Source organism: Phalaenopsis equestris, unplaced genomic scaffold, assembly GCF_001263595.1.
Source record: "Phalaenopsis equestris unplaced genomic scaffold, ASM126359v1 Scaffold000237, whole genome shotgun sequence".
Classification (NCBI taxonomy): domain Eukaryota; kingdom Viridiplantae; phylum Streptophyta; class Magnoliopsida; order Asparagales; family Orchidaceae; genus Phalaenopsis; species Phalaenopsis equestris.
In genome coordinates, this window is record NW_018164679.1 from 1,300,599 (window position 1) to 1,317,000 (window position 16,402).

At 35.4% G+C, this 16,402-nt stretch overlaps 1 protein-coding gene across 2 annotated transcripts in view; it reads right to left on the reverse strand.

Moving 5' to 3' along the window:
* The window catches only part of LOC110023937 (serine/threonine-protein kinase STY46-like), a 63,834-nt gene extending 57,589 nt beyond the window's left edge, over window positions 1-6,245 (reverse strand). For both annotated transcript variants that reach the window (XM_020723598.1, XM_020723597.1), the window contains exons 1-2: window positions 5,855-6,245; window positions 5,621-5,735 (exon numbers count right to left, since the gene is read on the reverse strand). In XM_020723598.1, coding sequence (XP_020579257.1) covers window positions 5,621-5,735; window positions 5,855-6,051 — 312 coding nt within the window. In that variant the 5' untranslated portion in view covers window positions 6,052-6,245. The remainder of the gene's footprint in view (window positions 1-5,620; window positions 5,736-5,854) is intronic.
* Between the last annotated feature and the right edge of the window lie 10,157 nt (window positions 6,246-16,402).

The following is a 16,402-nucleotide window of genomic DNA, read 5'->3' on the forward strand; positions in this document are numbered from 1 at the left end:
ACATCTTAAATGTTAACGTCCCGGGCACGACTGTGATAGGGCAGTCATCTCACATTTCGTTCGGACAATAATGCATTGAAAATCGCTCCTAAACAGGAGACAATCTTCGTCGCAAATAACGCTTCCTCAGTGCCCTCTCAACGTATTTCTTCAACTAGATCAAGAAGTTGATCTCTTCAAAGCTCTATACATGAGCTGTTTTGCAAGCTTGCATAGAAAATAGCCCCACTGTGAAGCAAAAGATTCAAAAGCAACAACGAATTGTCAAATATTATTCTTAAGTATCCATACTTCTAAAAAAGAGCTCTTCTTCAACTAGATCAAGAATTTGATCTCTTCAAAGCTCGATACATGAGTTGTTTTGCAAGCTTGCATAGAAAATAGCCCCACTGTGAAGCAAAAGATTCAAAAGCAACAACGAATTGTCAAATATTATTCTTAAGTATCCATACTTCTAAAAACATATGATCCATTGCGACCTACGCTCCAGTCTCGAGAAACGCAGAGCATCTATGACCTCATTCTAGGGTCAATTGATCCCAAAGGGACTCGATTCAACCTCTTTTATTACAGGTTACAGCCTTTAAGCAAAAGCTTCGACATACAACCTCGGATAGGTCAAAATCCTTAATGAATTTCCTTCAATCTCTTCCGTAACATGTTACGGTCGTCAAGCAAAAGCTTCAACCAACAACCTTGGATAAATCAACTATTCTCAGTGAATTTCATATGACTTTGTCCGTTAAGGGTTAATACCGTCGAGCAACTCCGATTATACAACTCAGAATTGGTCTTACATCCTTAATGGATTCTCCTTTCGGCCATGCCCCTATAAGTCAAGCTTAAGAGGCAAAACTCAATAGGAAGATCCGATACCCCTAAAAGTTGAGCCCATAAGGCAAAACTCGATGTGAAGTTATGATGTTCCTAGAAGACAAGCCTAGGAAACAAGTCTCGATAGGAAGCTACCATGCTCCTGGAAGTCAAGCCTAACAGACGAAACTCGATGGAAAATTCCAGCACTCCTAGAAGTTGAGCCCAGGAGGCAAGACTCGATGAGAAGCTACGGTGCTCCAAAAAGCCAAGCCCAGGAGGCAAGACTCGATGAGAAGCTACGCTGCTCCAAGAAGCCAAGCCCAGGAGGCAAGACTCGATGAGAATTTACCATACTCCTGGAAGACAAGCCCAAGAGACAAGTTTCGATGGGAAGCTAGTAGTGAACAGAGACCTGACTTGGAAAAATACTAAGAGAGCAAGTGGTTGACAGAGCCTCTACTAAAAGACCTTAGAAGGCTACAAAGGCACAGGTACATTAAAAACTGCGAAAAGTTTCAAGTCTCAGACGGCACAGATATATCAAATATCTCAGAAGGCTACAAGTCTCACAAGACATAGATACATAAATAAACTCAGAAGGCTACGAACCATAGAAGATATTGATTCATTTCAAGCTCTTATAAGTCATAAACCCGAGAGAGCACAACCTCGAAAGGCACGAACCTCTAAAGTTACGCAATTATCCATTTTATAAAATGTGTGTGCTAACTTTAATTGCAGAATATCAAATGATTGAGAAGTCACGACAACCTTAGAAGCAACGTTAAAGACATACAAATAAATACATTATCATCATCTATAAATGTCACATGAGATGATTAAAAAGGCTATAAAGACTAATAATAATTGGTACAAAGGCTACAAGAGATATCGCTGCTACAAAAGCATGAAAATCTCCCCCTCAAAAGTGACGGAAAAACTCTAACATTTCTTCATCTCCACCGAAATGTGCAGCAGAAACATGCAAGAAAATCCCGAGTCACCTACTGGGCAGAGACGGAGATAACTTTCTTCATCTCACCGATACGAAAAAGATCCCGTTGGTCACCTGCTATGTAGGAAGGGAACAATTTTTTTTTTGCATTGCAACATGAAAGAGAATATCATTGATCGTCTGCTACACAGGATGGAGATGACTTTCATTTGCTTCGTAACACGAAAAATGATCATGTTACTTGCCTACTACGCAGGAAATGGCCGACTTTCCTCTTTGTCACAACATGAAAGAATATCTCATTGTTCGTCTGCTACACAGGACGGGGACGACTTTCATATGCGTTGCAACGTGAAAGATCTCGTTGCTCGTCTGCTACGCAAGACGAGAATGACTTTCTTCTTCACCGCAATGTCAAAAGAAGATTTTGTTGCTCGCCTACTACGCAAGACGGGGATGACTTTCCCTTCGCTAAAACGTGAAAGAATATCCTGTTGTTTTCTTACTATGCAAGATGATGACGAATTTTCTTTGGCCGCAACATGAAAGAAGATCTCGTTGCTTGGTAGCTATGCAAGACGAGCATGATTTTCCTCTTACTCACAATAAGAAAGAAGATCCCGTTGCTCATCTGTTACGCAGGACGGAGATGACTTTCTTCTTCTGGAAAATCTCGCCAACAAACCACTCCCCTCTCCCTCTTTCTTCTCCTTCTCCTTCTCCTTCTCCTTCTTCACCTCATCATGACATCTATTTATAGACTTATGAGGCGGTCTAGCATTAAAAAAATCATTAAAAAAAATTGAAATTTACATTAATTCTCGTCATCTCACCTTCCAGTTTTTGGTCTTCCATCTTTTTGGCCTCCACCTTCCTCATTCCAAATTTAAAAATAAAAAATAAAAATTATTTCAGGTATTAAAGAAAAAAAATATTCATATTCTATTCTTAAATTATTATAAGTTAAATATATTAACCTACTTTAAATATATTCAAATTACTTTTCAAACTAGCTTTTAATATATATATATATATATATATATGTGTGTTAGGATACTGCGCAAGTATACATATCATTATCAAGTAATATAGGACTTTTTGATTAAGATCTAAAATTAAATTTCACTTCGGGTTACGAATTCACGTCGGTCCTCATTCACCTTTTAATCTTCCAAATTCCCTCATTACAAATAAAAAGGGGCAATTGTTCAAAAAAAAGATGAAAAATATCCTCAAATTCTAAATTTTGGGTGGCTAAAATATGTTAAATTTCACCTTTTTCAGTTTAAAACCCGCAACCGATCCCAGTACGGGGATTCGACTCTACGCTGGTTCAAATTCCATCAGTTCAACTCCTGGACAGGTTTGAATTTTGGAAAACGTGGTTTGATTTTCGTGCGTCGGTTCAATTACCGTCAGCTAGCCTTCCAACACTCCAAATTCCCGCGGTCACGTCCCACCGGTCTGACTCCCCACTCCCACTTATGCAGCCTATTGTGTCAGAACGCAGTTGCATATTTGCGGCCCACCATTAGCTTGCATAGTGGTTGCATATTCGCGACAACAATAATATTTTTCATGCTTAACAAGGGATTCGAACCCTAGACTCTTCGTAGGGAGCAAAAGGAGGGCATCAATTGGGCTAAGCTCAATTTTCTTTAAAATAAGTACTTATTTTACTTTTATAGTATTTCAACTAGTAATATATATATAGGTCACTATAAGTCCCCTCAGGTCAAGGTTTGATCCCACCATGTCGCAAGGACTCTGAAATTTTAGGCACATGGCGCGAGCTTTCATCATGGAGCCAAAAAACACATGGGAAATCGATGTTTAGACCGCTGTCAAATATTGATTTCCTTTTTGAATATATATAATGACATATCATGAAAAATAAAAAAACTTTCAAATTTTAATATTGTTGGACGATGAAATTAATATCGCCCGAAAATAAGGGACAACTGATATGTCATTAACAAAATACTATCATCTGACACGAATCTGAAGGCATGAAAAGAATCTCAATGTGACTTTTTGAGCTTTTAAACATTGATAAAAAGTCATCTAGGACTCCGATTTCGACAAACTTACAGTCAAACTGACCAGCTCGACAAGAAGAATCCGATGTTATCAAAATTGGTCATATCTAAACCAAAGCAAGCTTAGATCAAGCAATTAAACAACTTTCAGAAATTTTTAGATACATTTGAAAGATCAAACAAATATTGATTATAACGAGTCTACAGTCAAATCAACCGTCTTGACAAGATAAATCCAACGAGCCTAAAATCATTCAATTATGACATCATTATGACACTCAAATGTTCATAAAATGTCGTTCAATCGAGGGAAGTCCTCAGAGTCGTCTGATTAAAATAATTCATATTTTTGCATTAATTGCACTCAAAATTCTATAAATAAAGTCTCACCTCTCTGATAAATGGGAATGAGAGCTTGAGACTTGAGAAAGAGTTTGAAGCTTTCAGAAGAAACTAAAGTCCAACACCACTCTATCGTCGTCGACCACCTCCAACCACCGTCGACTACTGCTGACCGTCCTCGACAACTATCGATTGCAGTCAAGCGCTCTTGTCGCTGTCAACTACTGCCGACCACCGTCAATCACCGTCGATCACCGCTTCAACCACCATCGATCATCGTCGATCACCGTCAATCATCATTTAGTAAATCTTTCCCACACGTGATATAATTGATTGCAATTATAATCATCTTTTTATAGTGGAACTCTTCAGCTGGGTCAGTCACCGTGGTTTTTCCCTCTCAGGGTTTTCCACATAAAAAATTCTGGTATTATTATTAGTTGTTTTCTCTTCTTTGAGTGTGTTTGAATCTTCATACCACGCTAAGATGATAATCTGCTACTTTACAGCCGTGAATTTTCTAACACGCATCAATATCATATGTTCTTCCACCTATACATTCACATCTCAATCAATATATATAATTAATTGGCAAAAAACTGCTCTTTCTTAGTTAATTAAGTTATTTAACAAATTTTAACTTTAACGTCAAATTTTAAAGGAAAAAAAGGTATATTATCTTTAAAACCTAACACATCGTGAAAGATCAATTTCAAAATGAAGTTCTCATATATTTTAAATTTATTCAATAAATCTAATATAATCCATCAATTAAGTTCAATTTTTCTTTGTTTCATCTTTTCTTAGTTCATATAAATATTCAACTAAAAAAATATCCTAATTAATGTAAAGTTTAAACCAGAATAAATATTCTTTTACTTAAAGATTTAATTTCTAGTATTAAAATTTTAAACTAATTAAACTAATATTATTTTAAAATAATTTTAATCCTTTGGTTTTTAGCTAATCAAATTAATAAAATAAAACAATCAATTAATTTATCCTTCCAAATTAAACTCATTAATTGAAGACTTTCCAAAATAAAATCGAGCAAGCCTACAATAAAAGTTGGTTTGGCTCGAGATCAGATCAAATGAATTCAAATTGACATTGAACTAACTCAAAGCAATTATAGATTGCACTGTTAGCAACAATATGCAAAAATACCCTAAAATGCATAAAAAAATACAATTTAATTGCAAAAAATTAACATATAGCACTTCTTTTTTTTCTATTCCGCCCATGCATGTGGAATTACTTCCTTGTATATTTGAATATAGGTCCATCTAAAACTTGATTTCTGCATTAAGGCGAAAATTATGGAAAAATTAATGCATAATACGTAATGGTTCCACCCACAGCAGCAAGTGCGCCACTTAAAGAATCAACGCAACCGGAATATACGACAAAACTATCAATCTTTTCCAAAAAATCAAAGGAAAAAACCAAAAACATCAGCAATCATTACCTGAACTAAACGAACCGCAAAAACAGGCCTATTCCCAGGATCCTTGGCCATCTCCAGCAGTTTCTTATGCGTCAGAACATCCTCCGCTCTCTCCACGTTCACATCCAATGCATATCTGCGGCAAACGAGAATAAGCCAAGCACCGATTTAACAGCAGCGTCTCTGCTTTCCTCGAATCATCACATCAATTGATTATCAATCAAATATAACTGGATCTGGTCTCGATGGGTTTACCGAGCCGGAAGACGGTTGAAGTGAGCCCATAGATCGTCATCGAAGGAGTGAGAAAACGCCTCGGAGTTTCCAGACTCACGGAGGCGGCGAATGACCTCGTTGTACACGTCGAGCTTGTCCCGCTGCTGCTGCCATGGATTCGCCGCCGCCGCCGACCCAGACCGGCTATTGCAGCTATTCGTATCCTCCATTGCCATCCACCCCGACCGATCACTCGCCACCCCCGCTCCCTAAACCGCCGCCTCTTTAGCAAAGCCGCCGATAAGCTCACGATCTCCCATGACTCGAGCCGAGCGAAGCAAAAGAGAGAGGGAGAGAGGGGAAGTGGAGAGGTTTGAATGAAGGGAAAGTAACGGAAGCGGAGCAGAGAGGAAGTGGACTTAGAAGGGAGAAGGTGTACACGAGAAGAGAAAATGAGAAGAGGAATGGGCCTTATAAAGGCGGGGAAAACTGGGCACGCTAATCCGAGTGATTAGATAATGGATTAGGTTAATTAATATGGGAAATACTTCTTTTGGTCGTTCGAAGACGTGGCGGACTGGCGGTGATGCCTTACTAAATTTTAAAATTTAAGCTGGTTTTATTTTAAAATGTAAGTCACCTTAACTCATTAGTTGGAAGCTTGATTTTAAAGAGTTCAAATTCAAAGCTTCACATATATAGTGTAACAAATTCTTAAAAAAAAAGGTTAAGATAAGCTCATTGAAATAAAATTTATTAATTTATAGATTACTTTGTTTATTAATTATGAATATATTCATATGCATTTACATAACAAATACTTATACTTTGATATTTATGTTTATAATATATTTTGTGTCATAAAATTATGCATGAAAAATATATTTTATTTTGAAAAAAAAGGTAATAATAATGATTGATGCATGTTAGAAGATTCACAACAGTAGAGTGGTGAATAATCGTCTTAGCACTATTTTTTTTTTTCAACACACACACAAATAAAATAATAACCAATAGAGGCATAAAAAATTTTTAAATTGCTAGAGCTTCGGTACACCGTTTTTAAGGTCGCCAAAATGTTTGGGGTGCTGCACTGCTTTGCAGCTTGTTTCATAACTCCACGGTGTCGGTTATTGCTTCGCACGACATTTCATAGCAAGGAGTAGGCGGCGATAAATGGAGGTCAACTACGGCTGATAGTGGTCAACGTCGATAAGCTAGCAGTGATGGTTGGTCGTTGTAAGAGCAAGAAGCATTTGTTGGATTGTCTGTGAAAATATTGGACATCAGCTCCCTCTTCTCCAAGCTTTGGTTTTTCTTTAGTTTAGGGTTTAGCCCCTGCTTAAGAGGGATGGTAAGTTTTTATTTATAGAGTTAATATTGTAAATAAGGAAGAAATTCAGATCACTTTGATCAGACTATTTGGAAATATTTTCTTGATTGGAGAGTGTTTTGGGACATTTAACTGTCTTATTCGTGTCAAAATTGAGTAATCTTTGGCTCGTTGTATTTGTCTTGTCAATATACTCGATTTGAGTATAAGTCATATTCAAAATTGGTTGGACATTCCTGTTATGCACTGAAAGCATCCAAATCTTGTTTATCGGTTTGATCTATGCTTGATTTGACTTAAATTGGATCAATTTTGGTATTATTGGATATGTCTCATCGAGCCAATCAGTTTAACTATAATTTTGTTGAAATCGACTTTTGATTGAAATTTGAACATTTCTTACTTAAAAAAATTGTCTTAAGATTCTTGTTATGCATCGATATTTGTGCTAAATGTTAGAAATTTATCGGTATTAGTTTCTTCCTATTTTTAGTGTGAACTAATCTCATTTTGTGAAAACATCAAAATACTACAAGCTTTAGTTTTTGTAATTGTATTGTTTATGTGTATGAAAAAGAAATATATACATACATGTGTATAACCATATATATATTTACTATATAATTATTTCCTCATTTTTCTTTTCTTTATATACATATATACATATATATTTATGTGTGTGTGTGTGTGTGTGTGTGTGCCGCAAACTGTGACTTGTTGGTTGGCGGGGTTCATTGTAAGTCCCCTCATGTCACTGGTTCAATCCCCAGTGGCGCTGGGTTCTCATATATTTAGACACATGGCGCGGGCTCTCATCACGGGGCCTAACACATTGGAAACCAGCGTTTGGACCTCTGTCAAATACTGACTTTCAAAGATATATTAAAAGGGACGAAAATGGAACAAAAAAGAGGACTTTTGGGTAGCTTTTGAAGGTTTTAGGTAGTTTTACTTTTGTCTTTAAGTGTGAGTTTAAGTGTGTTTTGTGTTTGTAAGAGTAAGAGTTTGGAGAAATCTTTAAGGAGACTCCAGAATTTGTGTTGAGGAGAAAGGAGAAGACATGTGTTGAGGAGAAGACATAAGGTATTTTGTATTTATGTTTAAGTTTTTGTTTCGAAGACTTGGATTTCAATATAAATTATGAGTTTTTGTTTATTCTCCATGAATTCTGAGTAGTTCTATTTCTTTCTTCTTGAGTTTGGGAATTAATGTTATTGGATGAGAATGATTTAAAGTTTTCTTTTTACTTTAAAAAATTGTGATGACATTTTCACCGTTTCTTCATTAACTTTACAAATTGACCACTTGTGAGGTTAAGATCCATTAAGAAACATAAAGACCCGAGAGGGCTATGAGTTCACCCAACTAGTGAATGTCACACTTCATTCTAGGCAGAGCTATTACGATCATCTAAGAGGGAGAACAAATGGATAGAGGGATAAGTTTTGATAATCGTAGAATTGAAGTTTATAAAGTGACATATTAGATACTTTTTATCAATTTGGTTTAGAGTTTGGATCGTAGGGGTCTCTAGTAGGTTTTATAGAGAGGGCACAATAGGTAATCTGAAGGTGAGAGGCTAGAATATACTTTGCACTACTACACAAGCTGGTGAAAAACTCTAAATTAGTCAATGTTCTTATTTTTAGTTATTCAAATCCTACACATATTAATATATCTTTGCAAGGGGAAAGATCTTTTTATAATATTCAAACTCTTTAAATTTATTTTGTTTAACTGTTAATCTTATTTATTTTTTCTACTTTAATTTAGACTTAACATTTGCAATCATATCGATATTATTTCATTTTCATTTTACCTACAATTTAGATAGAATTTCACTAGTCCAATTTAAAGAATTCAACTTTTCACGTGGGATCGATATTGAAGTTTTTTTTAAAAAAAATCATATATAACTTGAAATGATACATATATTTGCGTAGTACATCTAGTGTGAAGTTTTATAACTTATTTTCTATATCATTTCATTTATCCACACTAGCCGCTAAATATAAATTGGGATAAGTTTTTTGCAATATTTTGGAGATTAAAAATACACATAATTGTGGGTCGGGTCACATCCCCATTCTTGCGAAGGCCCCAGGCTCTCCCTCAAACTTCGTCCCGATTGAAAGGAGATGAGAGGTGCGGCTTACCTCCCGCGTTCTTGTAAACTTATGAACGAGATCCCACCAAGAGTCTTCACAAGAACCCCATCGACGAACGGACGGACCAACGAAGTACCAGAATCCAAAAAGGATACTCCTCACTCCCTTAAGAAAAAAACAAAATAAAAGACATAAGTACTACTAAAATAATAACCATAAAGAAAAAGAAATATATCAAGCATCTTCTCACATTCAACATCTCCCTTAGCCGATCGTGCAGATCTAACTCTACTCCTGCCAAATGGGGGAAGACTACCTTTTCCCTGTGGTTTCTTCAAAGTTGGTCGTTGTTGGACGGCCTTCTCCCAAGCCAAAACCCAATTACTGGATGAAATCCACAACCCTTCAGTCATGATATTAGTGTCGTCAGGTCGAATCACACACTCGACCAACTTCGGGTTGAGATGTTGGAATAAAGAGATGCATTGACCCTTGATCAACGTCTTGGGGTCTTGAATTGCGGATCCTCCAACCACTCTTACAAGAAGCAATCAAAACTTCAATTTCCTATCCTTAATCTTATTTTCAAGGCATAGCGGATGAATTTTGGGGCCAATGGAAAATTAGATGTAATCATCTCGACCGATGTTGAATGAAATAAATGATTGAACAACTTAAACGTCCAGGAAATTTTCATCCTTCAACAGAAAAAAATGAAGGTCATGGCAACGGCCACCTAGTTCGGAAGAACCTGAGTAGGAATTATCTCATATTGATTGAAGATCGACCACAACTCACTACAAAATGGAAGTCGCAGACCCATCTAGAACTAATCCTCATAAGAACTAGGTCGGAAAAAAATTTGTTCATGGCCATCACATGGCTAGCCACCGTCCGAAGGTGAATCGAGGGATAAAGAACATAAAGGTCTTGAATCTCCTTCACTTTGGTTGCATAAAAAATAGAAATCTCCCCAGCCAGAATCAATCCAAACGATTCTTGGGAAAACTTTCATGCCAAAAAATCAGAGGTGTCACGTAAGAGAAAAGGATGAATGGAAGAAATGGCAGAGGACTGGGGAAATATAAAAACTAAAGGCCTCGATCGCTACCGCGCAAATAAATACAAGGTATGAAAAGATGAAACAACTTGACAAGACAATGTAATGATGTAAGAAGCTAGAAACAAATTTTGAGGTAAAATTAATCATAAAAAAGCTTTTTATTAATTTTTTATTTTCTCATTTACACATTACATAACCCTCATAAATTATTCATAGAGAAAGAACCTCATTAGGCGATCACAAGCAACTTCACCTCGAGACAAACCCTCGGTAAGGCAATCTTTCATACATGAACTCTCCACCTAGCCTTAAAAGGTTAGTCTCACCATCCCTTGACTGAGCAGGAAGCCCCTCTCTGGCGGCCGACTACTCCAAACAGAGACATGTCGTCTCCTCCCTACCAAGGAACATATCCTCCAGGAAAGCAAAAAATTTTTCAGGCAAAGTGATGGCATCTTTTTTCATCCCATCGATTCTCATCAGAACCTTGATAATATCTCGATCACCATCCCTTTGAGGATAACCCATAATACATGCAAAGTGTTCCTCAATCTCTTCAAGGTGGTGCCATAGAGATTTGGAGGGTGCACGACGTCCCTGGATTACCTCTTCCTACCTCGTCGCACTGAGGGTGCCTTGGCAATCCAAGATTTTGCCTCCACCACGAGCGGGTTCCCCTAATCCGTTCTCTGGTCCCCAAAAGCCTGTTCCACGGTAGTTGCATCCTCTGCAGGATCAACATCAGTATATGATGAAAGGGAATCAATCATCAAGTCCTCAATGACTGCAACAAAGAAAGAAATACAAGTATTCAAGGCTGATGATACCCACAATCTGGTTTCATTCATGCGTGGTTAATGAGTTAGTAGTCTCACCGATTTTTCCCATAGAGGAAAGGCCATCCTTTAGCAGCTAGAGTGATAGTTCTGCTCCATCTGTCACCTTATCCACACCAGCCCATGGATCTATTGATTACGAAATAGTTTGAACTAGTGTTTCCTTCCCCCCAGTGAGAAATTCCACCTTCAACGGATGCCCAGTGGGACAATCTCCATACTAGCCCTCGGTCCCCTCCAGAACTCATTCTTGCAACAACCTTGCAAAAGAATCGGAGTTCCAATATGATCCTCACGATCGTCAGTTTCTGATCTCTGCATAGCTGATCCACAAAAATAATATACTATTTTAAGTACTCTTTTTATGTCTATTTTTGGTGATATTGCACTTTAAAGAAATATATTTTTGTGTTTTTATTGCAAGTATAACATTTTCAGGCATTTAGAGCAAATATGACAAAAGGAGCAAAACTTGCAGCAAAAACTGCCAATTTTGGGGTTTGACACATGATGCGCCAAGCGCGACATTTTCAAATTAAGGCGGTTCGAGACGAATTTTACGTGAATTTTCAAAGGGACACTTGTTCTAAGCACCTCATGGAGTGATTCAATGCATGTAGACATTTTGGAAGGTTCCAATTTTAAGAGATTTGACTCTTGAATCAAGGAGGCACATCTTTTGAAATTCAAAGTTTTGGCTTGTGAATTTTGGAGGGAATAGAGGCTCTTTTCATAGATGAGAGGCAGCCAACAAAAGGGAACTTTGGAAGGGACTTGGAAAAAGGAGGGGACAAAAAAGTTAGAGAGAGAGGATAGGCTTGAGTTAGAGAGAGAAAAATGAGGAGATTTTCTTCTGGGGTTGTAAGAAGAGAAGGAATGTGAGATATTTCTTCTTCATTACATTTCTAAGAGAGAATTGAGTGAGATTGTAAGAGGGAAATGCGCGAAGAGAACTTCTAAGAATTTGCTTGGGAAGAATTGTGAGTTAAATTGTATTTTTCATTTCTTTTGTTTGTAAACTTATTTTTATATATGAAATCCATATTTATCGTATCCTTCTCATGAATTATGAGTAGTCTTCTTTATCCTTCTCCCTACTTTGAAGAAAAGGTTTCGTGAAGAATTGATTTTGTTTTCTATGGTTTTAAATGTTTCTATGGTTTTAAATGTTTTCTATGGTTTTAAATGTCAATAATTTGTGATGATTTGAACTCTGATCTGCATTTACTTTTTGATCAGATTAATGAAATTGTTAAAATGTATTGAGAATTATATGTTCTAAAAAGGTGATATGATTTCTACAGCAAAGAGAGAATCACATTTGATTTTATAGGAGAGTATTTCATTCATGGGATTGAGAGCAAATAAATAGGGAAATAGACTTTGTTAGATGTAGAATTGGAAGATTTTAAGGTGACAGATTAGAATCCCCAATTTGGTTCAGTTGATTGAAAAATAATGCGAGCATGTTAGCCCTGAGGGGAGGGAGTAGTGGGAGCTCTGGTGTGACAGCCGGAATCTTCCAGCGTGACAGCCGGTATCTTCCAGCCGAATTAGGGACCAAACTCCCAAACTCTGGATTAGTCAATGTTCTTTATAGCGCTCGGAACAGGGTAGAGAATACAATTGCTCTTATTTTGCACAAAATAATTTTTAAATATATTTTTCAAATGATTTCAATTTCTTCACATGCCATATTTTCATTGTAAAGGGGAATGATGTTTTCTCATACTTGAAATTTTCGTTAACAAAAATCTTTATTTTATTTCAACAATTTACTTTTGAAAGTTTCACATCTAGTTTAATTTACTTGTTATAGTCGTACATCTGCATATTTAGAAGCATTTCACTTAAGTATTTTAATTTCAAACTTCGCACTTTAGCACTTTACTTTGTTTTTATACTTTGTTTTTATTTTTATTTTTATTTTGTAATAGAATATAATTAGCCAACTTATATATAGTTCTAGCTTCCCTGTGGGATCAATATCTAGGACTCTATTAGAGTCCTATATTACTTGAATGATACGTATATTTGCTTTATATGTAAACGAGAATAGAGATTTTAAAAGATGGTTTAAAGATAAATTATTTTCATTAAAATTACATTATAGTTTGGGTTACATTGCATCATTATTATTAAGCTACCCAAAATCCCGCGCGATAAATTGCCATTTTCTTGCTCACTTCTTCGTAGGAGCTTCATCGGCCGGTTTTTGCTTCATGTCCAATTTTCGGGCTTTGGCCTGCATACTTCCAAGAGCCCTGAGGAGTGCATCTTTGTCAACGAATGAGACTCTCTCATTGGATATTATTGCTGACTCAAACAAAAGAAGAGGAAAAGATAAGTAGGAAAAGAGAAAGAAATCACACTCAAACCCTCTCCCACGCTATGACTTATTGATAGTAGCTTAGGCATGAAAATCCAGGGAAGTCATTTTTTAAGCAATTTTGTCTATCAAATTTGTAGTTATATTTTTGTCTCAATAAAAAGATTCCCTTGTTCTTATCCGTTGCATAGTAAAAAATAACTTAATCGAAGAACTAAATATGTATAAGAAAAAAATATAATGCCACGAATCTTAAAGCAATCTGACGGTCAGGATAGAAGACGATCGTTGAAGGTTCAAATGACTAAATAACAACATGTCATGGCAGAGTGGACGATCCTTGGAGGATCAACCGATCGATCAAGTACAGAACCGTCTGATCGATTAGCAAACCAAAGCCCTGTAGGTCATTTAAATACAGTCCAGAAGATCGACACTATCTGAGACGACCGATCAAGTATCAAAACCCCTGTTAATTGGTTACCGACACACAACTCGAATTCGATTGATCGACTGAGCTAGACAATCGAATGACTCAATATCAGTGGGGTGGCCTGATTTAATATATTATTGTATTTTTCCTATAATTTACTAAAGTAGCCCCTCAAAAGCAATGATTAGGGGACAAATATGTAATTGTAACAATCATACTCCTATATTTATAAAAAGGGGTAAATGGTGACACATCTCAAGATTCTCTACTCTCACTTTTTCTACACTTTTAGATTCAACACTTTTTCTTTTTAAATGAGGAAAACATTTAACTCTTTTCTTCATTTCATTCTTCTTCCTTTATTAGGAACGAGATCCAACAAAATATAACACCAAAATTTTAGTTTTACATCTACACCACTTAAAATTATCATATTGCATAAAAATGCCATCATTTTAACTTAAAAAAAAAATGAAATACACATGTCAATGCAAAGGTAAGATAATATGCATGTAAAATAAAAGTTTATCAGGTAGGTATGTAAATACATAGAAATAGAGTGGTAAGAACGTAAATCTTCCTAAAAGAAATTACAAAGAATTATCTGCTTTTTTAATATAAAGGATAAACGACGGAATGCGATATGCGTTCCACGTCAGCCTCGTGCGGCAGCTTTCCTCCGTGGCCGACGTCAGCCAAGCGGGTGTCTGGTCGCCGCGGTGGGCTTTTTGGTCCCAACATCCATGCCTTGGTCGGCCCCCAAAGAGGCCCAAGAGCCATTCCTTCCACGTATGCAAACTGCACAGTACGTGCTTCCAGCTCATTTTTCTGATGAATATTGTGCCACAATAGTTAGATATGTATTATAAAATGTTTTTGGAGCATTTACATACATGCCACCGTACTCTTATGTATTTACATTTCTAGCCCCCTGAGCTTTAATTAGTATGTTTATGCCACTATAACATTAGTATTTTAACCTATCCAAAATATCACTTATATTATTTTTTTTTAAATAAAACAAACAATGTTATGTATATATTTCTATATAATTATGAGACTAAAATATAATGGAAGTAAATATCAAAATCGAGATGTTAAATATTTAAATTTATAAGAATTATGTGGTATTACTTAAAAAATTCATATTCTAATACTTTATCATTATTTAAAAAAAATATTATTATTATTATTATTATTTATTTTATCTGAAGAAATATCATATTTTAAATTTTGGAGGATATGAAATAATGCCTGAAAGATATTTGCGTTTGCCTTTCAATTTATTGATTTAAGTATCATTTTGGATTGAGGTGTGCCAGAAAATAAACAATATGAATCCAAGAAGGAATTTGATATCATTTTTCTCTTCCTATTTTTTAATTTTTTTTATTTTATCTAATTTATAATTTGATTTGAATAAAAAATATATTTGATTTAAAAATAGATTTTTATTAAAAAAAAATTTTTATGGTGATGAAGAAAATCATTGACAATGTAATAGTCACAGTGATGACTAATAACTATGAGCGGTTGTCGGGGTGATTGTCGACAATACGGGCGATGGTCAACGATAATTAATTAAGGTGACAATTTAAGAAGATAAATGACAACATCAAGTCATACTGATGACGAAGGTTGATGATGGTGTATGACAATGATAATTATGTTTAAAATTACTCAAAATAGTTTAAAATTACATGGAGTATTTCAAAAATAAGTTGATTTATTTTAAAAAAATAATATAAAAATATATTGAATTAACTTATTCTGGTATATACGTAAAAATTGAAGTTTAAATATTTGAAATGTAAAAACATACTAATTGAGTGATAGATACATAAATCTTCCTTTATTTTTTTCCCTTAAATAAGATATTATAACTTGAATGAAAAGGCCATAAATTAATGCAATCTGGGAGAAATTTGAGAGATATTTGCGTACGTAAGACATAACCAGAGTTGCGTACATATTAGGTTATTAGGAGGATACAGGTAGGTTACATTTAGGTTATACCTCTTGTAATTCTTCCTGTAACCTAAGTGTAACCTACATGTACCTTCTGAATAACCTAATATGAATAAACTCTGCGTATGTCTTACGTACGCAAATATTTCTCGAGAAATTTTATATAAGAATAGTATACAAAAATATTTATCATTTATTTAGATTTATATAGAAACTTTGTCTCATGTATTTGTAACCAGATACCATGGCAATGAAATATTTATTATAGAAATTTGCGACATGAAGTTTTAAATTATTTGTTGTCATATATAGTTTATGAATGCTGCCAAATTCTAATGTTTATGTTAGCCGAAAGGATATAAAGAAAAGAAAAAATCAAAAGCTACTTTTGCCATGTGTCAAGGGCAGTGATACTTATTTGTTGCGTGGCACTACAATTCCTGCCAATTGGATGAGTTCTGTGTAATTTTACTTTTTCACTCTATATCTAGCATTATCTATATCATATATATATATA